The sequence below is a fragment of the Mesoplodon mirus genome, assembly GCF_964341445.2.
Source record: "Mesoplodon mirus genome assembly, chromosome: 10".
NCBI lineage: Eukaryota > Metazoa > Chordata > Mammalia > Artiodactyla > Ziphiidae > Mesoplodon > Mesoplodon mirus.
The window spans coordinates 92419270-92446586 of NC_138986.1; the positions used below are offsets into that span (position 1 = coordinate 92419270).

Genomic DNA, 27317 nt, shown 5'->3' on the forward strand with positions numbered 1-27317 from the left:
CAATTTAACCCTCCCCCTGCTCCCCTAGTAACCATAAGATTGTTCTCTATATCTTTGACTCTATCTCTGTTTTGTAAATAATTTCATCTGTACCATCTTTTTAGATTCCACATATAAGCATTATCATATGATATTTGTCTTTCTGTGTCTGACTTACTTCACTCAATATGACAATCTCTAGGTCCATCCATGTTGCTGCAAATAACATTATTTCATTCTTTTTTATGGCTGAGTAATATTCCATTGTATATATGTACCACATCTCCTTTATCCGTTCATCTGTCAGTAGATACTTAGGTTGCTTCCATGTCTTGGCTATTGTAAATAGTGCTGCTATCAACATTGGAGTGCATGTATCTATACATAGAAAATCCTAAAGATGCTACAAAAAACTACTAGAGCTCATTAATGAATTTGGTTAAGTTTCAGGATACAAAATTAATACACAGAAATCTGTTGCATTTCTATACACTAACAATGAAAGATCAGAAAGAGAAAGTAAAGAAACAATCTCATTTACCATTGCATCAAAAAGAATAAAACACCTAGGAATAAACCTACCTAAGGAGGCAAAAGGCCTGTACTCCAAAAACTATAAGACGCTGATGAAAGAAATCGAAGATGACACAAACAGATGGAAAGATATACCATGTTCTTGGATTGGAAGAATCATTGTTGTCAAAAATGACTATACATGGGCTTCTCTGGTGGCGTGGTGGTTGAGAGTCCGCTTGCCGATGCAGGGGACACGGTCGTGCCCCGGTCTGGGAAGATCCCACATGCTGCGGAGCAGCTAGGCCCGTGAGCTATGGCCGCTGAGCCTGCGCGGCCGGAGCCTGTGCTCCTCAACAGGAGAGACCACAACAGTGAGAGGCCCGTGTACTGCAAAAAAAAAAAAAAAAAAAAGACTATACTACCCAAGGCAAACTACAGATTCATGCAATCCCTATCAAATTACCAGTGGCATTTTTCACAAAACTGGAACAAAAAAATCTTAAAATTTGTACGGAGACACAAAGGACCCTGAATGGTCAAAGCAATCTTGAGAAAGAAAAACGGAGCTGGAGGAATCAGGCTCCCTGATTTCAGACTATACTACAAAGCTGCAGTCATCAAAGCAGTATCGTACTGGCACAAAAACCGATATATAGATCAATGGAACAGGATAGAAAGCCCCAAGATAAATCCACACACCTACAGTCAATTAATCTACAACAAAGGAGGCAAGACTATACAATGGAGGAAAGACAAGTCTCTTTCAATAAATGGTGCTAGGAAAACTGGACAGCTACAGGTAAAAAAATGAAATTGGAACATTCTTTAACACCATACACAAAAATAAACTCAAAATGCATTAAAGACCTAAATGTAAGGCTGGGTACTATAAGACTCTTTGAGGAAAACATAGGGAGAACACTCTCTGACATAAATTGCAGCAAGATCTTTTTCGATCCACCTCCTAAAGTAATGAAAACAAACAAAAAAAAACAAATGGGACCTAATTAAACTAAAACGCTTTTGCACAGCAAAGGAAACAATAAACAAAACGAAAAGACAACCCACAGAATGGGAGAAAATATTTGCCAATGAAGCGACCGACACGGGATTAATCTCCAAAATATGCAAACAGCTCATGCAGCTGAGTAACAAAAAAGCAAACAACCCAATCAGAAAATGGGCAGAATATCTAAATAGACATTTCTCCGAAGAAGACCAAAACATACAGATGGCCAAAAAGCACACGAAAAGATGCTAACATCACTAATTATCAGAGAAATACAATGAGGTATTACCTCACACAGGTCAGAATGACCATCATCAAAAAAATCTATGAACAATAAATGCTGGAGAGGGTGTGAAGAAAAAGAAACCTTTCTACACTGTTGGTGGGAATGTACATTAGTATAGCCACTGTGGAGAACAGCATGGAGATTCCTTAAAAAACTAAAAATAGAGCTACCATGTGATCCAGCAATCCCACTCCTGGGCATATACCCTCAGAAAACCACAATTCGAAAAGATACGTGTACCCTAATGTTCATTGCAGCACTATTTACGATAGCCAGGACGGGACGTGGAAGCAACCTAAATGTCCATTGAGAGAGGAATAGATAAAGAAGATGTGGTACATATAAACAACGTTTTTCTCTATTTAATCAGTAAAAATTTTCAGTTTCTCTCAGGGCTTGGACCCCTTGTTTCCCCCCTTGTTAATTGTGTTAAGAGGTAGAGAAAAATGTGACATAGACATGATGAGATAGCTGTAGTGGAGAGAAGAGTGTGAGTATATGATCAAGAATGAAATGATAATAGTTTTTAAAATGTCAGTCTCTGAGTAGGGTCTGGCAGGAAAACGATATAGGGACATACTCGAGCAAAATGATTTGCAGTGATATTGTGGGGATTACAAAGATTCCTAAAATATGTTTAAAAGGAAAAAGCTCTCTTGTGTACATGCAAAAATTTAATTAGCAAGACCAAGAAAAGTTGGAGGAGAAAAAAAAAAAACACCCCATGTTTCAAGACAGCTGTCTCTGTAAATTAAATTATGCCAATAATTGGTTGTGTATTCCAGGTAACTGTTGTGTGTATTTTCTGAATTCCAAATCTTGTCTGCCTCCTTTTTTACTTAGTGCCACATTCTAGTTCTTCAATACTCATTTGTATGGAAACTGCTTTTTATATCTGATCCATCTAACAAAGTAAGTTAGCCTTCATAGGAATATAGCTAACAGCTAGATGCTTTGACTGGAGCAGCTGCTCTGTAACCTCAGGTGTTCTTGGGAGCAGCTTTCCTTTCCTCTCCCTGGCTGAATCCTTATGTTTCTAGGTCTGCGACTGTATCAGTTTCTCTGTGTGACAGAGTTAAGGCATTTTCCGAGGTGACATAGTACTAACATCCCTTCCTTTCAACCATATGATTTCATCTTTTTTGAATGTGTCATATAGTCTTTTCTGATGTGATTCATTAATCCAGTAAACACTTTTGGAGCCCCTGCCTTGTGCAGTTTCTAAACTCTGAGAAAACAGGTGACTAAAACATATTTCTGCTTTTCCAGAGCTGACAGTATAATGAGAGGAAACAGATCAGTGCAAATAATTAGCTTAAAATAAAATGAGTATTGGGCTTCCCTGGTGGCGCAGTGGTTGAGAGTCCGCCTGCTGATGCAGGGGACATGGGTTCGTGCCCCGGTCCGGGAAGAAGATCCCACATGCCGCGGAGTGGCTGAGCCTGTGAGCCATGGCAGCTAAGCCTGCGTGTCTGGAGCCTGTGCTCCACAACGGGAGAGGCCACAACAGTGACAGGCCCGTGTACCGTAAAATAAAAATAAAATAAAATGAGTACTAATAGAAGTATGGATAAAGTGCTGTGGAAGCTCTGAGTATTTGCTTCATCATGCTTAGTGTGGGATAGAGGTAGCTTCTTAACAAAGAATAGTTTGAATTTACTAGATAAATAGGGAGGGCTTTGCTTGTGAAGAGAACAGCATATATATAAGAAGGTGAAAGAAAACATCCTGGAGAAATGCACGTATTTGAGGTATAGTATTTTTGGAATTAAGACTGGAACATCAGTGCAGCCTTCTGCTTGGCAGGATACGGGGTTCAGACTTTTTTCCTTAGCTAATGGAATCATTGAAAGATTTTAAGCATTAGAGTGGTAGAATCATATTTGAAAGATGACCTTGGTAGTAGGGGAGAAGGATTTGAAGCAAGCAAAATTGGAGTGAGGAAGATCAATTTAGGTAGGAGTTGAGCATCTGAAATACAGCGGCAGTGGAGTTGGAGGGGAAGGAATGAGTTCAAGAGCTATTAGTAGAATTCACTTGACTGTGAGAAAGGAGACACAAGGACAAGTCAACGCTTACTCAGATTTCTAGCTTTGGTGTCCAGGAAAATAAAGGTGTTCAGACTGGACAATGGATGGGAGGGTGGAGTCACTTAGTGGGACTCTGTGATTGCACTAAACCAGAGTAATTGCATGGGTTTCTTAAGACAGTATTGTATACCAAGCTCAGAAAGATAATGCTAATTTTTATGTGTAGATGATCTTATTTTTAAAAAATCAAAAGATAAGAGGATGTAAAAGAAAAACGGAAGTATTTAACAAACTTGGAATTATGCAGGTAGAGCATTTTACTTTGTGGATTCATTAACTTTTGTTTTAGAAACGTGTTCAGTGTTCTTTGCTGATGAAGTCAGATTGTAATAAATTTTAAATTGTTCTGTTTGGAGTTCGTTAAATCATTTAAAAATTCGAATTATGAATTAATTAGAAATGAAAATGATTGAATTTACATTGAAAAATAATGAAGAAAATTGTCTTTTGTGTGTCTTAAATTTAAAAAACCATTAAATTGAGAATTAGTTTAGTTTCCTTTATCTAAACAGTTGTACCCAATGTTTGAATTCAAATTTTTCTCATTACCAATCTAAGAAGAGTAACCAACTTAGGGGGAAAAAAATGTGTGTGTGTGTGTGTGTGTGTGTGAGAGAGAGAGAGAAAGAGAGAGAGAGATTCAGTGTAGGAAGTGCTCTTCTGCCTTAGTTGCACAAAATAAGCTGAAGAGAATATTGGTACACTTGATGAAAATGGTCCACAGTTTGTGGGCTGGCAGAGAGATCCTGGTAAAGAAAAGGCAAGAGCAACCAGGAGATGGCCACTGGCTCTGACCTAAAGTTCTGTTTTTCTTTATTGTACATATTGAAACATTAGTTTATTTTAACTAAAACATAATTTGATAATATAAGTTAGTATTTTTTCATAGCAAAAGATCATGAAGAATTTATAAAGTTTAATTTCAGTACTTTTTTTTCCCCTTCCTTTAGATCGTATAATGAAAAAAACAGAAGAGTCTGAATCACACCTGGAATCTGAAATTAAAAGGAAAGTTGCACAGAAACGTTACAGTAGTACATTTCAGTCTACCCCACATTCTCTGTCTCCTGCTTCCAAAAAATGTTTACCTGATATAGAGGTGGGTAGAAAAATTATTCTTTGTTGCTAATCAATTGGTATTTTTATTAATAGTATTTTTAGTATTTATTAAATTCTAGGTGACCTTTTGAATAGGACTGGAAGAAAACTAGAAAAGTTATTTAGGCAAACTTTTCTGCCTTCATTAGATCATTTTTCAATTATCAAAAATCCAGAATATATATCTTTCTGAAAAGAATTTGTGAGTACCCCCCTGCAGCATACTTCAAATGATTGCTCTCAATCAGAACTTTTTAGAAATAAGTTTAAATTTATAGAAAAAATGATAAGTATCCACATATTCTTCCATTTAATTCCCCAGTTTTCCACATTTGCTTTATTGTTCTCCCTCACTCTGCCTTTCCTTTGTGTGTGTGTGTGTGTGTGTATTTTTCTGTACCATTTGAGTATAAGTAAGGCAGAATGCCCATTTACTACATAATACTTCAGTGTGTCCTTCCTTAAAAAAAAAAAATTCTCCTATATAACCAGAGTACAACTGTCAAATATTTTTAATTAATGTGGCTCCAAAATTATCATCTAATCCACAAACTTCATTCAGACTTTCCCTAACCAGTGTCCTTTATGGGAACAGGATCCAGTTCAGAATCATGTACATTTAGTTGTCATGATCTTCAGTCTTCTTTAATCTGGAATAGTTCCTTGATATTACCTTCTCATTAATAACCTTGATATTTGTAAGGAATATAGGCCTCTTACTTTGTACCTGAAGTTGGGTTTGTCTAATGGTTCATCATGATTTATACATTTTTCAAGAATCCTCAGAAGTGATGCTATGATCTTATTGCATCATATCGGGAAGTATATAATGTTGATTTTCACATTACTCACTTTTATCTTAAGATGTACACTTCTAGATTTTTCCAAGTATTTTAGTAGGTATTTAATAGATATTTCTATACTCATTTATTTATTTTATTTATTTATTTTTGGCTGCATTGGGACTTTGTTGCTGTGCGTGGGCTTTCTCTAGTTGTGGCGAGTGGGCTTCTCGTTGCCATGGCTTCTCCTGTTGCAGAGCATGGGCTCTAGGCACGCGGGCTTCAGTAGTTGCAGCACGTGGGCTTCAGTAGTTGCAGCACGGGCTGAGTAGTTGTGGCTCGCCAGCTCTAGATCATGGGCTCAGTAGTTGTGGCGCACGGGCTTAGTTGCTCCACGGCATGTGGGATCTTCCCAGACCAGAGCTTGAACCTGGGTCCCCTGCATTGGCAGGCAGATTCTTAACCACTGCGCCACCAGGAAAGTCCCTATACTCATTTATTAATAAGAGTTTTTTCTTATCCCACGTTTACTTATATATTTTTCTATTTTTATCAGCTTAGACACATAGATTCTTATTTTACTCAAAACGGTTATACTCCGTAACTATCATTTTTCATTTTGATGCTCAAATTGTCCCAGACTTGGCCCATGGAAAGTTCTTCAAGCTGGCTACTGTTTCTTTTTGACATATTCCCATCATTATTTGAGTACTTACTTTATGGTATAACCAGATGGTCTAGACTTCTTTGTATTTTCTCTGCATCAGCTCTAGAGTCATGCATTTCTCCCAAGGAGCCATTGTTTCTATAAGTGGAGGGAAGATATTTGGGCAACAGTTGTGCTCGTTGCTACTGGGTGTCACATTTATAGGCCCTCTCAGTGACTGAACTAGGAAATATTTGTGTGCTTATGTGTTAATATTCAGTACTTATTCAAATCTATGAGTTTACATTGACAATTCCATTTCTAGTCCAACACCACATTGTTTACTTTAGCCTTTTGTATGTTGCATGTTTGTAACTCCCTTCTCTGACAGTGAGAAACCTGTCTCCCATGTCTCCAGTGTATTTACTTATTTGCTCCGTTGCCTTTTACGTGCCCAGTCCTCTGGCATGCCAGCCTAAGGTCGGCTTGGGACATACTGGCCTTCCCCACAGTGCTTGGCCCACTGCTTGACCCAGGGAAAGGAGGAGAGAGGAAGAAAGCTCCTTCCCAGACACATCATCCTTTCTCCATTAGGCATGCAAGCTAAAAACCTCAGAATTTTTTTTTTAACATCTAATATATATTTTCTTCTTTTTTATGTTTACTCCCATGCCACTTATGCTTTTCTTAGTGGAGATAAAGAATAGATTGGAGCCATCCTCTACGTAACTTTAAATTCTTGAATAAGATTAGTGTTTTTTCTTTCCATGTGTAGTCTGTGAAATTTCACACTATGTACTGCTTGTAAGAAAACAAGGTCTTTGGTATTTAATGAGACTATAAAAAGTTCAGAATATTTACACAGTATGACATTATCTCAGTGGTGTCTCATCAAAGGCAGGCTCTTTCTTATTAAGTATACTTGGTTATTATTAATGTGTAGAGACTGGCAGATAACTATGTGATATGTAATTTGGATTTATTTTATTTTGTAAGTCTTCCACTGACCAAAAGGGAGGAAATGACACTTTAATTAATCTTTGTTTCCCAAAAGAAATTATACTTAACATACAATTGTTAGGAAAATTTACTACTTTACTAAAAGTAATTGAACATTGTTGAGATTCTAGTTTTTAGGTCACTAGGTTGATAAAATTCTTAACCTCTAGTTTTTATCATGAAAAAGTTAATATCATGTTTGGTTCAGCTGATCTGCATTTGACTCCTAATTGTTGCAAATGTTTCTAAGATACGTGTTTCTTAGCTGATGGAAGGCATATGATAATAGTTCATGATATATTTCCTTCTGTATTTTAATAGTAGAGAAGGGCTTTTTCTGTTTATCAATTTTATAAAAGAAAATATGTGAAAGTATTGCTTTTCCATGGAGTTCTTTTTACTGAAATATGTCCTTTATTATAGACAATAAAGTATTGGAGACAGTCTGAACCCAGCTTGATCATATCCTCGATTCTTAAAAGGCAGAGTTAGCTCATATAGCTGATTCCCACTGTGGCAAATGGGGGTCTAGCTCCCACATAAATGAACATATTTAAACTTTTTTGAGTGTACCACAATATTTTTTAAACCTAGCTAGACGTGGAAATATGTCTATGCTCATCATGAAAATAATGGGGTTTAGATATTTTTTTTGAGGGTTTAGAGGGTAGTATATAGATAGGGACTGCTCTGTTGTTCATGGGTTTCCCTTTCTGGTACAGTAGGACGTGGTCAACCATTTGCATTATTTGTATATTTATTTTCCTTCTTATAGACATAAGTGCTACAGAACCTTGTTCACATAAATAGGTACATGAGTATGGAGTTTTATTACAGTAATATCACCAAGTACTTTGAACTCCTACGTTATATGCTTCAAAATTACATGACACTCTACTGTCAAAAAACATTTTTTAATGATATAACAATTGTAAGAGGCCTAGATTAGGCCTTCCTTAAAATATTTTTGAAGTACTGTCTTAGAAATAAATTATCTTGTAAAAGTTTTTGTTAATCAGAACTTAGAATTGATTCATTTTTCCAACATTTAAAATTATCCTTCTGCTTGGTTCGGTGATTTTTATACTGCAAGGCAGTGCACCCTTGTAATATTTCAAATGGAAGATGGGTTTAGTGTTCTTTTTTTTTTTTTTTTTTTTTTTTGCTTTTAAGTATGAGAAGAACAATTGTGGCAGGTGATGCTTTGACATGAGAAGCATAATCAAATCAGTTTTTGGAAAGGTTACATGTGTGAATTGAGGATCTAGATGTTGATTCCCTTGAGATTATATATGTCCTGTATGCCTTAGAAAATCTTTATGTAACCCTTGAGGAATATACATAGTCCAATTTGAAGACTGCTGGACTAGATGATTTGAAAATTCCTTCCAGCATTCTGATGCTAAATCTCAAGTAACATGCAGGGTTTTGTGGTAGCCATAGTGATGATGATGGGAAGTAGGAGATTTAATTTTGAGATTACTGTTGTTGTTGTTCCATTATGTTGAAATAAAATGCCAAAGTCTTTTGCTTCTTTCCTTATTTTTTATTTTTTGCAATTTAAGGTTTCTAAACAGTGTGGATATTGTCCAAAATGTGGAAAAGAAAAAGAAAATCAGACCAAATGCCAAAGTTGTGGTATTCCTTTTCCTAAGGATTTGCAAAGAAATTGCAGACAAGCTGTAACTTTGAATGAATCTACTGGATTATTAAGAACATCAATTCATCAGAATTCTGGAGGACAGAAGTCACAAAACACAGCATTACCAGCCAAGAAGTTTTATGGCAACAGTGTGGGAAAGGTTCCAATGGATATTATTGTGAATTGTGATGAGAGTGGACAGAATTATTTACAGACTAATGGGAAAGTCATTTTACCTAGGGCAAAAGTAGCCAAAATCACAAACCTGAAAGAAAGGAAAACAAGCCTGTCAGACCTAAATGATCCAAGTAAGTATTTTACTCCCTTTAGTATTGCTGATATCAGTCCATTATTTTTCACATATATTTTTAATGTGAGCATGAGCATATTTCAGAACTGTAGTTTTAACAGGTATCTTCTTGCGTCAGTTATGTGACATGGTTTTTGGGTAGATTATTAGAACTGTCCATGTAGTTGGAAAATATAACTGACTTTGTTCTTATTCCATCCATCTTAAATAGTTTAAAAAAAAAAAAAGGCACAGACCTTGGCCCTAGTCTTAGGTCAAGTGCCAGTTATGCCCCATTTTGTAACTTTGACCCGGTTAATTTAATCTCTCTGATCTATAAGTGGATATATTTCCTGCCTGATAGGGTTCTTGAGGGAGTAAATTTAAAAATAACATGAAGTGCCTAGCATAGCTCAGTAGAGCTGAAAATTCGTTCCCGTACTACTTTTGTTCATCTCCTAAATCTTTTTTCCTCTCTTTAGTCACATGTACATATGTGTATGTATATGAAATGCAGTCCTTTTTGTAACAAATGGCACAAGATTGGAAACAATCATGAACTCGTTGAATCAACTATAGTGTACGTAACTGTACAAGGGGGAAGAAAGATCTTATTGTGTAGAGTGATTTCCAAGATCTGTAATCAAGTGAATAAAGCAAGGTGCAGATCAGAGCTTATAGTATGCTACTCTTTAGTTATGAAGGTTGGGAGAATATAGGTTTGTTTTTTTTAATGAAAAGATATATCAAAAGCTAATTTTAAAAAGAAGTTAGTTGGAAGGGTAGGAAACAGTGTAGGAGTTAGGGATAGATGCTAGATTTCTCCAAATATATCTTGTTTTATAGATTTGATTTTGGAACCATGTAAATGTTTTACATGATTACAAAACAAAATTAAGTCAGAGATTTAAAACAACAATAAAATCAAAAACAAAATGAAACAAATGAACTTAATTATATATCTAGTTGGTGGCTTGAACACACAGAATTATTTCAAATTAATTTACATTAAATTAATATTGTGGCTATACATCCCTAATGTTCAAACAGAACTCCAAAGAAATCCTGAGTGTATTCAGTAACATTATTGTTAATAATATTACTATTGCTTTTTTTTTTTTTTTTTTTTGCGGTTTGCGGGCCTCTCTCTGTTGTGGCCTCTCCCGTGGCGGAGCACAGGCTCCGGATGTGCAAGCCCAGCGGCCATGGCTCACGGGCCCAGCCGCTCCGCGGCATGTGGGATCCTCCCGGACCGGGGCACGAACCCGTGTCCCCTGCATCGGCAGGTGGACTCTCAACCACCGCGCCACCAGGGAAGCCCTACTATTGCTATTTTTAAACACATATTGATAAAACGAACAAGCAATTATGTCACTGTCTCCAGAAACCAAGATTTTCGGTGTTACAGAAAAGGGATACAAAAGCAAAATCAAAGAAGTAAAAATAACTGTAACTTTAAACTTGCATTGGAGATAATACTGGAACTTATTATATATTTTCTATTAAACAGAAAATATTTTTTAGTTTTACCCATAAAAAATGCCTAGAAACAGTAAGCGACCCTTGTATAGAAACAAGCAACCCTAGTTCCCATATCTGTGTTTTTGAATACCATTTTCCACTAAAAATAATCAGAGCTTCTCAGAGAAATGGCTGACTCCAGGTTTGGAGCACAGATGTATGAGATAAATCTCAATCATCGAGTCATATCAGAAAGCATGGAAACAGTCACAGTCAACTGTGGTCATGTCAAAAGCACACAGGAACCAGAATGAAAGGGCTCCCACTGACCAAGAATGAGACTGCTTGGATCACAGAAGAAATCATAACTACTATGTATTGAAATATGTCGAATTTATCAAAATTAGTTCATAATGATATCCCCCTACTCCCTCACAAACAAAAAAGCTCCCCATTTGGTTACCTTATAAAAGGGATACAATCAAGAATTTTTTTCAACCTCAGAAACATGTCAAATTCTATCTTAATTCAATTCAGTGTAAAAACCTTAACCCATACCAGTACATTAGCTTATTTTCCAAAAGAGCTCTATTTGAAAAGGAATTACCGTATGACAGCTGTCCAGCCAACACTCTGTTGTGATGTTATGAGGATGCTGTTATTTTAATATTTTATGATGCATTTTAGTGTTATACCAATGCAATATTAAATGTTAACATCATTTGAATCTTTACTAATGGTGAGGTTTTTACATGTTAATGTAAGATATAAATAAAACTCTAACTTATTAGGCAGTTCCTGGGTATTATTCTGAGCCAAACCTTATACTGGAAACTCAACGTCCTGAGGAGATTTCCAGGATGAGGGGAACTGGAAGTTAGTAAGGCTAAGTTGATAAGTAAAAAAACAAAATAGGGCTTCCCTGGTGGCGCAGTGGTTGAGGTTGAGAGTCCGCCTGCAGATGCAGGAGACACAGGTTCGTGCCCCAGTCAGGGGGGATCCCACATGCCGCGGAGCGGCTGGGCGCATGAGCCATGGCCGCTGAGCCTGCGCGTCCGGAGCCTGTGCTCCGTGACGGGAGAGGCCACAACAGTGAGAGGCCCGCGTACCGCAAAAAAACCCCAAAAAAACCCAACAAAATAAATCCATGTGGTTCTGAGGTGCCTTAAACAGTTTACTATTTAGAGCTTAATCTAGAACCATATCAACTATGAATTAAAACCATAAAGCTTAAATTTGCTTCCCTCCCCTGCTCAAAAAAATAAAAACTGTATTTCTCATTAAAGTATATGAAAAAATATCTTCTGTTTTAAGATATTTATTACATGTTTATTGGCCCTACATTGTGATAAAAGCTTACATACTAACCAATTTAATTTAGTTTTTACAATCCTGTGAAGTAGTTACTAATATAACCCTATTTTATAAATGAGGCAACCTAGGCTTATGCCTAGTCTTAAGGCTTCTCAATATTATATACATACGGGCTGTTGGAGTGTAGATTTTTTTTTTTTTTTTTGCAGTACGTGGGCCTCTCACTGCTGTGGCCTCTCACGTTGCGGAGCACAGGCTCCGGACGCGCAGGCTCAGCGGCCATGGCTCACGGGCCCAGCTGCTCCGCGGCATGTGGGATCTTCCCGGATCGGGGCATGAGCCCATGTCCCCTGCATCGGCAGGCGGACTCTCAACCACTGCGCCACCAGGGAAGCCCCGGAGTGTAGATTTTAAAAAACAGATTTTTCTGGCTGCAAAGTCTCTATATACTTTACCATTCTTAAATTTGTATTCCTATTAAAACAGTTTATTATTATGAAGCTTTTATTCTGTCCTTGGTGGTCAAATAAATAAATAAAATGTACAATGTCTCAAGTAGTGATAAACTCTGTGTGGAAAAGTGCAGCAGTTCCAGGAAATAGAGAGTGACAAGCGTCGCAACGAAGAAGCTTGCACTTTTAGATAGGTGGTGGGATTTGAGATAGGTGAAAAAGTTACTTGATAGAGTAACTTTTGAACATTGCCTAGAATGAAGTGAGGAGGAAGATAGGGTGATTTCTGTGGAACAAGTTTGTAATGTAAATGCAAAGACCATATATTAGTCAGCTTGGGTTGCCATAACAGAATACTATAGACTGAGTGGGCTTAAACAACAGAGGTTTATTGTCTCACAGTCCTGGATGCTGCAACTCCAAGATTAAGGTGCCATCAGGTGAGGCCTCTCTTCCAGGCTTGCAGATAGCCACCTTCTTTCTGTGTATTTACATGGCCTCTCTTTTGTGCTTGCGCAGAGAGGGAGAGGGAGATTTCTGTCATCTCTTCTTTCTATTTCACTAGTCCTTTCAAATTAAGGCCTCACCTTTATGACCTCATTTAACCTTTATTACCTCTTTCTAGGCCCTATCTCCAAATATAGTCACATTGGGGATTGGGGCTTCAACACAGGACTTTTGAAGGGACAGCATTTAGTCCGTAGCAGACCCTGATACGGAATCTTCTGTATATTCATATAGAGTGTGTTCCGTGTTGTATACAGAAGCAAAGCAGCTATGAACACAGCTCTTTAACCGTTGTCATCTTTGCATACTCTCTCCCCATTTACTTTACAGTTATGGTGACATGGAGCACAACCCTCTATTTTAAGTTAATAAAACAAGAGCTATGTAGTACAGTTCTGTCTGTTGCAGTATTGGGGCTTTAAAATAAGTTTTTTTTTAAACATCTTTATTGGAGTATAATTGCTTTACAATGGTGTGTTAGTTTCTGCTTTATAACAAAGTGAATCAGTTATACCTGTACATATGTTCCCACATCTCTTCCCTCTTGCGTCTCCCTCCCTCCCACCCTCCCTATCCCACCCCTCTAGGTGGTCACAAAGCACCGAGCTGATCTCCCTGTGCTATGTGGCTGCTTCCCACTAGCTATCTATTTTACGTTTGGTAGTGTATATATGTCCATGCCACTCTCTCACTTTGTCACAGCTTACCCTTCCCCCTCCCCATATCCTCAAGTCCATGCTCTAGTTAAAATAAGTTTTTGATAGAGTAGCTATAGAAGTTTTAATGTTTCTGAAGCACAATAAAAATTACTGTAGGTTGAGCACTAGGCTTACCGTTTAATATGTATTTCTGCTTAGCTTTTCATAAACAACATAAGCAGTTCATGGACTTTTTTAAAGCTTACGTATGACAGGCACTATGCTATAAACCTTTTACATATTAAATCATTTGTTCTTAAGACAGTCCTTTGAAAATAGGACTTTATTGTCCCCAGTATCACAGAGGAGAACTGAGGCAAATAGCTAGTAAGTGGCAAGACCCTAATTTTCAAGTGTGTGTAAATCAGCTTGGACCTTCTAATCTGGCCTGTTAGATTTTGTGTTAATAAAATGCCAGTTCTGAAAAAGATCAACTTTAGCATTTGCTCCTGAGACTGGATAGCAAAATAAAAAAGATGAATGGTGTGATGTTAGGGGTGATCCCTCTCTGGGACTTGTATACGACTCAAAAAATATTAACTAAGCATTTATGTGTATGATACGGAAAAAGAAAATTGCTCGTACAAGTTTATACATTGTTCAACACATGACTTCCTTTGCCAAGCAGTTTTAGATGCTGGGAATATAGCAGTAAGCAAGGCAGTATTTTTGCTCTTTTACAGCTTATATTAGTGGGGAGAGACAAATGAGCAAGTAAACCTCCACAACAAAAGACAACAGAAATTTAAATTAGTTGATGTGAATAAGTACCTGTGTGCTACTTTAGATTGGGTGGTCAATCAAAAAGTGATATTTAAGCTAATATTTGATGACCAAAATGCAAAAAAGTGTTAGGGGAATTACAGTCAGACAGGGACAGAAAAAATGCCAGTATACCTGGAAAAAATGCCAGTATACCTGGTGGTGGTGTTTGAGGAACAGAAAAAAATGCCAGTATACCTGGAACATAAAGAGGGAAAAATGGAGTAGTATGAGAAAGTAGGGTAGGGCCAGATTACGTAAATTTATGAACCAGGGTAAGGAGTTAGTATTTGACTCAAGTGCAGTATACTGGCTCTGTGCAATTATGATATAGAGATGAGTTTGATAAGATTCAGTAATGCGTACATGGTAGAAGAGAAAATTACCTTAATATAATGTCTTGGCCACGTTCATTTACCAAACAAGATTTATTGAGCATTAGGCACTGGTCCAAGTTCTCCCAAAGACCAGTTGTGATGTTAGTGATTCCTTGTGTGAGATAAAATTATTTGGTCACATGCAATTTTACACACATTTAAAATGCGTGCTATTTTGTGAATAATTGATATGCAGATTATCTTCATACTTAAGACTTTCTGGAACTCTGAAATAAACCTACTGATAAACATTTAATTTTTGCTGTAACTTGTGTATGTTTCTGTGTGGGTGATTGTGATGGACTATAGAATCAATTTTACATTTGTATGTTGTTTAAAAAAATGTCAGTTCTAATTGTTCTCCAAATTTAACTTTTCATCAGATAGAATGAATTATGTCTTCATTTTTATTAATCTCAGATCTGGAGGAGATCAAAAGCAAATTTGGTATATTTCCCACTTTGTTCATGTGTTTACATTTTTAACTGACAGGAATGAAAATATCTGAAGTATTTAACATTTTCTTTGTAGTCATTTTGTCCAGTGACGACGATGATGATGACAGTGATAGGACTCACAGAAGAGAAAGCATCTCTCCTCAACCTGCTGATTCAGCATGTTCTTCCCCAGCACCATCCACTGGAAAAGTAGAAGCAGCACTAAATGAAAACACCTGTAGAGTAGAGCATGAACTAAGAAGCATTCCAGCAGATTCAGAATTAAATACAGTTACCTTGCCAAGAAAAGCAAGAATGAAAGACCAGGTACTTTTCACATTTATTGACATTTATTCAGGTTAAGTCTCCTTTGGTATGTAAATATTTGGGGGGGAGGACAATTTGGCAGTATCTTAGGAGAAGAATGAATTAGTCATGAAGTAGGACTTAAAATAACACTTGGAAGATTATTTGAAAGAACATTAAAACATATACAAAAATAAATTTCAATTAAAGGCTTACAGTGTAAAAAGTTCAACAAGAAACAACATCAACCTTATAGTAAGTGAAATGTAAGTGTAAATATACTTGTATAATCTAGTGGGCAGGAAAAGGTCATTTTAACTTGGGTGTATTTTACCATAATATTGTGGTTTTACTATATTTTACTGTATAAAATTTTTAAAATACTCAGATGGCAAAGGATAACAAATTATGTCTATAGACAATAGATCTAGAAAGGGATATTTGTAATAATGCAGGTAACATACACTAATGTCTATAATAGACCAAGGGACAGAATTTAGTCCTCTTTTAAAAATTAGAGGAAAAAAGAAAATAAAAGAAGATAGGAATAGATAAGAAGAGAAAATTCAGGTAATAAACTTTTATAGAAAAAGTACATATTAAAGACAATGAAATATAACCATGTACTTAACAGACTTTCAAAATTAATGCAAAATCGATTAATATGTACTACTGGCAACAATCCAAGGCAAAGGGTACTTTCCTTATATGCTGATGAAAAAAAAGTAAGTTGTTATGGCCTTTTGGGAAAGCAATGTAAAACATCTACTAAAATATTTAAAAGGTATACTGAATGACCAAGTAATTCATTCCCTAGACTCAATCTCAAAGGAATCCTCTACCTCCAGTGCTTAGACTGTATGTATAAATATGATTATTAGCAAACATAATCATTGTCCATTAATATAGAAATGGCTGAAGAAACTATGGTATATCTATACCATGGACTGTTATGCAGCCACCGACAATAAAAATCAGAGCTATATCAATGACTTTTAGGATTTCTACATGGCCCTGCTTAGTGAGAATACCAAGATGCAGAAATATGTGCATATTTTCTTATTTTTGTAAAAAGAACTTTAAAAAACTTGTATATTAAAAAATTATATGTGTATGTACATGTCAGGAATTCTAGAAGTTATAGATAAAAATGTGGAACCATACATGTTTGATGAAGATGGGAACAGTAAGAAATGAAAAACAAAATAGCTATAATAAAATATAGTTAAAATTATAGAAAAATTATAGAAAAAAATATAGCTTGATATTTTTAATATAATCTTGGGGAATGCCTTTCCAAACATTTCAGTACAAGCAAAAATAATAAATGAAGAGATTAATATATTTGATTAAATGGAAAGTACAGAACAGTGAACCAAAACACCATCCACAGAATTCAATAGGTAATGCAAATGGGAAAAAACAGTGAAGTATGTGACAAAGTATGAGTTGGTCCTTTATATATTTTTAATTTCTTAAAGATCAAGAAATAGAAGCAAACCATAGAAAAATGAGTAAAGAGTATGAATAGAGGTTTTTTTTTTTTAAGTAAAGTACTAAAAAAGAAAGTAAAATATATTTTAAGTGTTAGATGGCTGAAAAATTTAAACTATAGTAGTATTTCTTCTTGGCTAGTGTTTGGAGGAATGGAATATTGGCTGTGTAAATTGGTATAACTATGTTGGCGGGCAATTTGGTGATAATTGTATATTCCAGGATTTAGCGGCAGAAATGCTTGCCAGAGAATATTGTGTCATGGGGAGAGCTCAGAAAGAACTCAGATGTCCAGCATAGGAGGGCACAGTTAAATAAACGTGGATTTCCATGAATTTGTGAGCAGTTTTTACACTGACACACTGAGTAGTACGGGTTCCTCTGTGCCAGTTTACAGGCCCCTTGGGAGGATGTGGACTGCCCAAGTTCTAGACTCAGTCTCTCCACTGTGGATTCAGCTGGAGCAGCTCTTAAATTATCTAACTTATTATTGAGCTAAATAACGTCTCATTCGAAGAAATAATTCTAAAGCTAAAAAAAGTTTTTAAACCACTCTAATAGGTTTCTGTTAATAACCTGGGAAAATATTCATGATAAATCTGTTAATAAGCCTGAGAAAGCAATTTACAGAAATAAATATGTGTGTGTATCACATTTTGTTTTAATACATATTTTTTCCTGTGACATCACAGAAATGTCTCTAGAGGGATAATGGGAATAGTGACTGTTTTGTGCAGTGGACATTTTTTTTCCTCTTGGTTTTTAATCAAGATCATGTTTTATTCTTGTGATGATAATAAGGTTTTTAACATAATAACTTTACTTTTAATTACATTTAATTTAAAGTATATTTATATAAAATACATTTTTATATTATGATTAATTTGCATTTGAGAGTGACAGTGAAATCTTAATTTAACAGATCAAGTCATTTAACACTTTATAATATATAAAGAAGCATCATCATTTTACAATATAAACATTTTCCTAAATTATATGTTTTCTAAAGAGCTGCTAATTTAATCCAAATACTACAACCACTACCCCTATTACTAGCTAACTTTTATCCAACATTTTACTGTGCATGAAGCACAGTGCTAAGCTGCTTATATGCATTAGTGCATTTGAGTAAATACTCTTACATTTTAGCTTAGGAAACGAAAACTTTAGTAGGAGTTATTAAGTTTTACAAGATCAGATCATTAAAAAGTAGCAGAGTTGTGCTTTGAACCCAGGCTGTCTGATTCCCAGAGTACCATTTCTCACTGCTGTGCTATTACTGGCGTTTCAACTAATAGCCAGATAAAATATAGCAAGATAAAATAGGAAGGGTTTACTGTTATTGTTATAGAATCAATAAATATTTACTTCATCTAACACTGCTGAAATAAAATCAATCTTATGTCTTGATAATTATATTTCTTTTTTTTTTTTAAGTATTTATTTATTTATTTATTTTTGGCTGCGTTGGGTCTTCGCTGCTGTGCGTGGGCTTCCTCTAGTTGCAGCGAGTGTGGGCTACCCTTCGTTACAGTGTGTGGGCGTATCGTGCTGGCTTCTCTTGTTGTGGAGCACAGGCTCTAGGCGCACAGGCTTCAGTAGTTGCAGCACATGGGCTCAGTAGTTGTGCCTCGTGGGCTCTAGAGCGCAGGCTCGGTACTTGTGACGCATGGGCTTAGTTGCTCTGCGGCATGTGGGATGTTCCCGGGCCAGGGTTTGAACCCATGTCCCCTGCATTGGCAGGAGTATTCTTAACTACTGTGCCACCAGGGAAGTCCCAGTAATTATATTTTTTATGTTGGGTCTTCTTTGCATATGTCTACTTAGTTTGCAGCTTTGTTTTAGTAACTTATTAAGTGAAATTTTTTTTTCCTTTTTCAGTTTGGTAATTCTATTATCAACATGCCTCTAAAGCGTCGCAAAGTGATTTCTCAAGAAACTTTAGTTGATCCTGTATCTTTAATCTGCCAAAGTTCCTTTAATAGCGTGATTTTAAACTGTCGAAGTATACGAGTAGGAACAGTCTGCCGACTATTAATAGAGCCTGTAATTGTAAGTACCTTCTAAGCTCTTTACTGTACCAATTATAAGATTCAAAATTTCATGGCTAAGGCTAATATGTAATATTTTAAAATTTATAAGTTAAAATATTTAATAGAATATTAAAATTATTTCAAGATTTCAAATTGCTTAGGAATATATAAACAATTGTAAATTGCTACTCACCATAAAAATTACTGGGTAAAAAATTTATCATATATACTCCAATAAAAAAATTTTTTTTAATTTATCATGATGTAATATTCAAGGTAGTACGTATTCATCATAGGAAGATGCTTGTTTTCACTGAGTTAGAATTACCCTCTAATGTGTTACCATTTTATTCTCATGCTAGCTCAATGCATGAAAAGAGTATTTTAAAGAACTGTATGAGAGAAAGAAGAATCCAAAAGCTTTGTGGTCTGCAGAAAAATGTCTTGTAACATAGCAACTCCTAGAAATAGATTAGTGGACTACAGTGGCCACCCAAGAGGCATTGTGGTTTTGAACTAGTTCAGTGTCCATAAAGCCCAAAGGACTTTCTATAGTCCCTTTATCTTACCTGTCATACCTGTCTTCTTATTACTCTGCTACCACCAATCCAATTCAAATGTATATTTTCTATTAAAATTTTAACATAATCTCCTTAACCTGCCTCCTAAGTCATAATTTTTCTTCTTTCTAATGTAGCCTATACATTGTTGGTAGGTTAATCTTCCTACAGCAGTGTACTTATTTTGTAAAAGCCTTTATTTTAAATGTCTTAACTTGGTGTCCCTAATTATCTATTTCCAACTATTTTTTCAACAAAGGCTGGCTTCATTCTCAGTATTGTAAAGGCCAGATGGAGGAATGCAGTACATGGATCAGTTTTTCTGCCTTATGTGGGCTAAGTCCCAAATAACATGTCATTTAGGGTGTTTGTAGCAAAATCTTCAGAAATCTATGATTGTTACTAACGTATCTTATTTTTCAGTTTTGTTTAGATGTTATCAAGATACAGCTAGAAGGTAAGCTATTTTATATCCTACTGCTCACTAAAGCTTTGTTTACACTAAAACACTTTAATGGAATAAAAAATTAAATGATATTCTTAGAATTCATTAAGATGGTTAGTTATTACATACATTTTAACAAAAGGCATTATACCTTAATAGTGTAACTTCATACTATTACATCACAAAAGCTATGTTTAATTTTTTAAGCATGCTTCATTCGAATCCTCTTTCCATCTGGGAAAAAAATGTAGATACTTCTTTAAGGTCAAAGATTTTCCTTCATTTCCCACTAGAGTTACTGTTTACAGAGTATAATAAATATGTACTTAACTTTAAAATTGTACTTCCTTACAGTTTCCTCCGTTCATGATTTTGCCCTCTTAAGAACTGATTCCTTTTCCATTTTCATTTGTTTTTCTCCGGAACCAGAAAAGGAACCTGTAGAGATTACTTTAAATACCTCTGATCTAACAAAATGTGAGTGGTGTAATGTCCGAAAATTACCAGTAGTGTTTCTTCAGACGACAGCAGCAGTTTGTCGGAAGCTGAGCATGCAACTGCGGATGAACATGGATAATAAAGTTCGGAATGACTGTAAAGGAATAAATAAGTTAACAAGTAAGTTATGTAGAGCAAATATAGTAATACATACAATACATTGTTTAGCAGAACGTGAGTCGACTTTGATAGATACCTTAGATGTATCTTAACTACAATCCTTACAGTGACCTTGTAAGATAGATATTACTTCTCCATTTTATAGGTGAGGAAAAGTCCACAGAAAGTGGAAGTTCTGAAGATAAAACCCGGGTTTACCTATCCATGTAGAAAGTTTTCAAAATGGGTTAAAACTCAAAAGATATATACTCTTTATTTTAACACTGTATGATCTGAATAAAATGAGTTCTTTTTTGTTTTGTTTTGTTTTGTTTAAATGTACTGATAGGAGTTCTAACGGTAAAATCAGCGATCAATCTGGAAGCCTTGAAACTTAGCCTGATTAGGAAGTTTGAAAGTTCATCGAACGGGTCTTCATCCTCTACAATAAATCAGTGTGTTCTCCATTTTGTTTCCCTTCCCCTCTAACGTTTGTGGTATAGCATGACTAGTTGTAAAATATTTTTCCTCAGTAATTGCTGCTTCAGCTTAACGATGAGTAAATGATAGCTACTATTAAAGTTGCAAGAGTTGGCACATTAGTGAATAGCAGTTTTTACAGTTAAATCTAGAGATACCAGTTCACTTGGCAATTTCTTATTTGTGTTTGACAAAAATGTTAACTGATTATATATTTAAAACTAATATATTTGGATTCTATTAGATGAAATAAATTAGTTACCTCTATGGATAGATTTGTTCTTGAGCTGCTGCTAGAGTAATGTGTTCTGGTTCCTTTCTTTTAATAACTTAGGTGACATTGTTAGGTGACACTGTCATTGGTCTTTATTCTAGTATTGTATATCCACTGTATGCCAAACAGTGTTTTGAACATTTATACCAGGATTTCTGGTGATACTCTTGGAAATAACTAGTTGTTACTCTTTTTCTAGTATCTGTTTACTTACTTTTTTTCCTTTAGACTTACAGTTATATTGATTTTTTTTTCAGATTTGCAAGAACAATACATAATTCTAATTTTTCAAAATGGCCTTGATCCTCAGGCAAATATGGTATTTGAAAATATCATTATTGACATTGGTATAAAGAATAAAGTGTCAAATTTTTTTGTGAAAATTCCCTTTGATGAAGCCAATAGCAGACTTGTTGCCTGTACAAGAACCTGTGAAGAGAGCAGCAAAGGAAGTTGTGTGCAGAAAGAAAACAAAATTAAAAATGTAATTATATTTTTTAATGTTTTTAATGTAATTTAAAATGGTACCTTTAAAGGGAAATGTGGTTCATTATCATATTGCTCATTTGGAGTTAGATCCTTTTAATTCCATTTCAGAATTATTTGCTTCTATATGTGATTTGTAAACTACCTTGTGTCGAAATATTAATGGTGGTGGGTTACTTGTAACACAAATTGTAATTGGTACAAGTCTCAGAGGCATTTTTATTTTAGTCCTTTCCGCATTCTGTTCTTGTCTTTACTTTTTGTCTCCTTTTCTTTTTCTCTCATCCTGTTTTCTTTTTCCCTCACTCTCAACATACGTATACATACAGTGCTACATTCAAATTGATTGTTACTGTTTCTTAAATTCGCTGGTGGTTCCCAGTGGTGACATTGGCTTCAGTACAAATAAAGGAATTTTGGTCCCTGATGTATTGTCCATTTATGTGTAACATGTGCCTACATGGTTGAAAACTTGGAAAGGAAGGATATATACCGTTTGATTCTGACTCTCAACAATTCTAGAATAACTAATTTTAGAATAACGGATTATGTAGTAGGTAACTCTGAGCCACCTGAATCGAAGGCTGAAGTACTACTATAACACATAATATAATGTTAATCAATATGACTTAAAATACTCTAAATTTGTCTCCTACCACGGCAACTGAAGTTTGCTGACAATTTATTAGAAATATTAAATCTTTCATCTGCCTACAAATTTGGAAATAGGGCTGGCTATCCAAGGCATATTATTCGTGAAGTTGAGCAAGGCTTCACCAGAAAAGAGCTATTCACACAGTTAGTGGGTTGAAGAAAAGAACAGAAGGAGGAAGGGGAATCATTCCCCTTCTTTTGCAGAATTGGCTACAGGAGATAATGCCAGAGGAAGAAAAGAGCAGCTGGAGCCCTAAGGCAGCTGTGATGGACTCAGATTTCAGTGGAAGTCTCTTTCTTTAAGGACTCCTTGATTCTGGAGAACTGAAGCTCAGTGGACTGTGTTCCCTGAGCCTCTGCTCGCATATTCCATGGATTGCCTAGGCACTGAACTTATGTAGGCCTACACTCCTAGAAGAAAAAACCACTATCTGTTCTTTGGATTTTACTAACATAATCTAATTTAATATGGATGGTTGAGATCTTAGACAGGATACTGGAAAACCAGTTACAAAAATTGGAAGAGTATCACTGTTCTGGAAGCTACAGATAAAAAGAAAGTTGACCCTAGTTTTGCCTGTTTCTTACTTTTAGTCTTTTTAAATTGAAAAGCATTCTTGCCTTGTACTTTTTTTATTGAAAATGTTTCAAATTGATTTTGTGAATTGATAATTTAATTTTCTTTACCAGGTGTCCCTTGAATCTAAAATACAACTTAAAAACAAACAAGAATTCCAGTTTTTTGATAATGAGGAGGAAACTGGAGAGAGCCACACCATCTTCATGGGCCCTGTAGAAAAGTGAGAGAATTCCTTTACATTTGCAACACGCTTAAGTTTCTTCTCTGTTTTATTACATTTTGGTTATATGCATACCTATTTTTGTTTGTTTACTTATTTTTTAAAATTTTGTTACAGATTGATAGTATATCCACCACCTCCAGCTAAAGGAGGCATCTCCGTTACTAATGAGGACCTGCATTGTCTAAGTGAAGGAGAATTTTTAAATGATGTTATTATAGACTTTTATTTGAAGTAAGTTAATTTTCTCCTAGCCTTTTAGCAAATTTTTAACATTTTATAATGTATACATGTATTTTCTGGAGTCAAAAATTGTTTGGATTTTGAATTCCCTCACTGCCACTTACTGTATGACATCTGGAAAGTTATTTAATGTTTCTGTGAATGTTTCTTCATTTTAAAAATGGGAAAAATAATATCTAAAAGAATCATGAGAATTAAATAAGATATACATTTCAAGTGCTAGGAAAAATACCTGGCACATGCAAAGTGATCATAAATGATAGCTTATTATATTATCAGTGTTGTAGTATTTAAAGCATCTAAAATTGTTACTACCCTAGGTTAGGTAATAATTTGTTGAGCAAGGACATAAGTATGATTTCACTCGCTTCCTTCAATAAATGTTCACCAAGTGCCAACTTTGTGGCAGGCACTGTGTTAAAAGTTTATGATTTTATAGGGAACACAAATGTAGGATTAAAGTATTGGCAGAAGCATTAACATGGTACAAACATAGCAGAAAAAGAAAGCTTCATTCTCTCTGGGGGTTGGGAAATATGAGGAATCAAGAAGCTCTCCTAGACGGGCTTACGTCATGACCCAGAATACACATAACATATACATATACATGAATACATGTATGTGTAATGTGTTTATACATGTATAAATTTGTATGTGTTTACTGCTTTGTGTTATAAGATGGATGTGCGTATGAAACAAAACCGAACTTAACTGTCAGTGTGTTTAGTGCTCTCCAGTATTTCCTAGTTTATTCAAATGTATATCAGAAGACAATATTTTTTTTAAAAAACTGGTTGTTAAAAGCTGCTGGAGGGACTCCCCTGGTGGTGCAGTGGTTAAGAATCCACCTGCCAATGCAGGGGACACGGGTTCAAGCCCTGGTCTGAGAAGATCCCACATGGCATGGAGCAGCTAAGCGCATGCACCACGACTACTGAGCCTGTGGTCTAGAGCCCACGAACCACAGCTACTGAGCCTGTGCGCCACAACTACTGAAGCCCGGGTGCCTAGAGCCTGTGCTCCACAACAAGAGAAGCCACCACAACGAGAAGCCCTCGCACCGTAACTAGAGAAAGCCCGCATGCAGCAACAAAGACCCAATGCAGCCAAAAATTAATTAATTAAAAAAAGATGTGTTCTCTTAATCCTAATGTATACTACCTTAACAAACCAAGCTACTGAAAAAGTTTAAGTGATTGTGTAGAACAGTGCTGCTGTTACTGGGTAAAGTGTTGTTCTGTGAATGTCAGCTAGGTCACGTTGTGCTGGTGCTATTCAGATGGTCTTTGTCCTTACTGATGTTCTGCCTACTTGCTCTGTAATTATTGAGAAAGCCGTGGATCTCCAGCTACAGTTATTGATTTGTCTATTTCTCCTTATGTATTTTGAAGCTCTGTTGTTAGGTACATACATGTTTATGTCTTCTTGGAGAATCAACCCCTTTATCATTACATGATGTGCCTGTTTATTCTTGATAATCTCCTTGTTTTTAATCCTACTTTGTTCAAAATTAATATAGCTACCCCAGCTTTCTTTTGGTTTGTGTTTGCTGATGCATGATGTATGTTTCTTCACCCTTTTACTTTTAACCTGTTTAAGTCTTTATGTTTAAAATGGTTTTTTTTTTTGTTTTTGAAAGCACATAGTTGGATCTAAAAAATAAATTGAACTCTTGTATTTTGTTTACATTTTAGTTTATTCTATTTCATACTTAAATCTATATTTTTTACATTACAAAAGAGATTTTATAGTCTTTTTTTATTCTTTTGAATTTCTTTATATATTTTCAGGAGGCCCCTTGACATCATATAGTTAAACTTTAGAGCAAATTTTATACAGTAAACTTACATTATCTACAAGTTCTGCCTTTCTGATGCAAATCTATTCCAAATAAGATAGAGAATCTAACAAAATCCATGATTTTTTTCTTTTTTTTTTTTTTCGGTACACGGGCCTCTCACTGCTGTGGCATCTCCCGTTGCGGAGCACAGGCTCCGGACGCGCAGGCTCAGCGGCCATGGCTCACTGGCCTAGCCGCTCCACGGCCTGTGGGGTCTTCCCGGACCGGGGCACGAACCCGTGTCCCCTGCATCGGCAGGCAGACTCCCAACCACTGTGCCACCAGGGAAGCCCAAAATCCATGATTTTTAAAAAATCTTTGTTTATATTCATCTCATGACATTCTTAGAAGTGAATTAAAAAGAGGAAACTTTTTAAAAATTTATTATTTATTTATTTTTTAAATTTTTGGTTGCGTCGGGTCTTAGTTGCGGCACACGGGATCTTCATCGAGGCATGCAGGATCTTTTGTTGCAGCATGCAGGCTTTTCGTTGTGGCTCACGGGTTTCTCTCTAGTTGTGGCTTGTGGGTTTTCTCTCTCTAGTTGTGACGTGCAGGCTCCAGAGCAGGTGGGCTCTGTAGTTTGCGGCACACGGGCTCTCTAGTTGAGGTGCACAAGCTCAGTACAGGCTTAGTTGCCCTGCGGCATGTGGGATCTTAGTTCCCTGACCAGGGATCGAACCCGTGTCCCCTGCATTGTAAGGCAGATTCTTTATCACTGGACCACCAGGGAAGTCCCAAAATGAGGAAACTTTTTAAAACTTCACTATTAAAAATAAGTAATTCAGTTGCTACCAGAGCTGCTCATTCTTTTCCATTTCTAACTCTACAAGTTAGAAACAAACCTTTAAACAGTTTGCCAGAATTATAAAAAGTAGAAGGGTATTGCATCTAGAGAATGTTAATAAAATGCAGGGAAAAAGAATAATTTTAATAAAAATTATTTTCAAAACCTTAAAATCATCTTTTAACTTCATCCTGTAACTGTCATGATTGAATTGTTAGATTGTCTGCTTTATAAAATAGCAGGTGAACAGCTTCACCATGACATTCAATATTTAAATGATATATACACTGAAAGAAAAAAAAAACAAATGAAAGAAATGGAAGGAAATCCCAAAATGAAAGAAATTCCCAAAAGGTTTTTTGTAATAAACTTGGATTTTCCCTTTAATTCTAAAATAAGAGACTTAGTTGTTCTGATTAAAATTAATAATTCTAATACATGTACATAAAAAAACCCAGAACTATATATAGTCACAGAAATGCTTAACGGATGTATATTAGATTAGAAAGACAAAACTAGTTTTTTTTAAATTAAAAGGCTTTTTGAAGTTTTGTCATTTTTAAGTCCTTAATTCCTCTAGGATTTGTTACACTAAGATAACATAGTTGCACAGGTCTGTTTTCAGGGCTCTATAGTTTGTTCCGTTGGCCGTGCACCTGTCCCTGCATCAGTGCCACACTGCCATGATCAGTGTTACTTTATTCTTGTTATCTGTAATAGAAAGGCAAGCCCTCCGCCATGTTCTTCTTCACAAGTGTTTGGATATGCTTGACCTTTTGATTCTTTCAGATAAACTTTGGGATCAGCCCATCAGATTCCATTTTTAAAGTCCTTTTGAGATTTTGATTGTAATTGCACTGAGTCAGTGATTCTGCACTGGGGGCACTTTGGGCATTTTGGTCCTCACAAGAGGAAGGGATGCGTGCTGAGGGCATCTGTGGGTAGAGGCCAGAGGTAAGGCCAAGCACCCGACG

General features: G+C 35.8%; 1 protein-coding gene across 4 annotated transcripts in view; it reads left to right on the forward strand.

Annotated features, from left to right (window-relative positions):
* The window catches only part of SENP6 (SUMO specific peptidase 6), a 110695-nt gene that overhangs the window by 62110 nt on the left and 21268 nt on the right, over positions 1-27317 (forward strand). For all 4 annotated transcript variants that reach the window (XM_082633286.1, XM_082633283.1, XM_082633284.1 and 1 more), the window contains 9 exons: positions 4831-4979; positions 8971-9355; positions 15439-15671; positions 19026-19196; positions 20161-20194; positions 20612-20800; positions 21791-22017; positions 23364-23473; positions 23591-23707. In XM_082633286.1, coding sequence (XP_082489412.1) covers positions 4831-4979; positions 8971-9355; positions 15439-15671; positions 19026-19196; positions 20161-20194; positions 20612-20800; positions 21791-22017; positions 23364-23473; positions 23591-23707 — 1615 coding nt within the window. The remainder of the gene's footprint in view (positions 1-4830; positions 4980-8970; positions 9356-15438; positions 15672-19025; positions 19197-20160; positions 20195-20611; positions 20801-21790; positions 22018-23363; positions 23474-23590; positions 23708-27317) is intronic.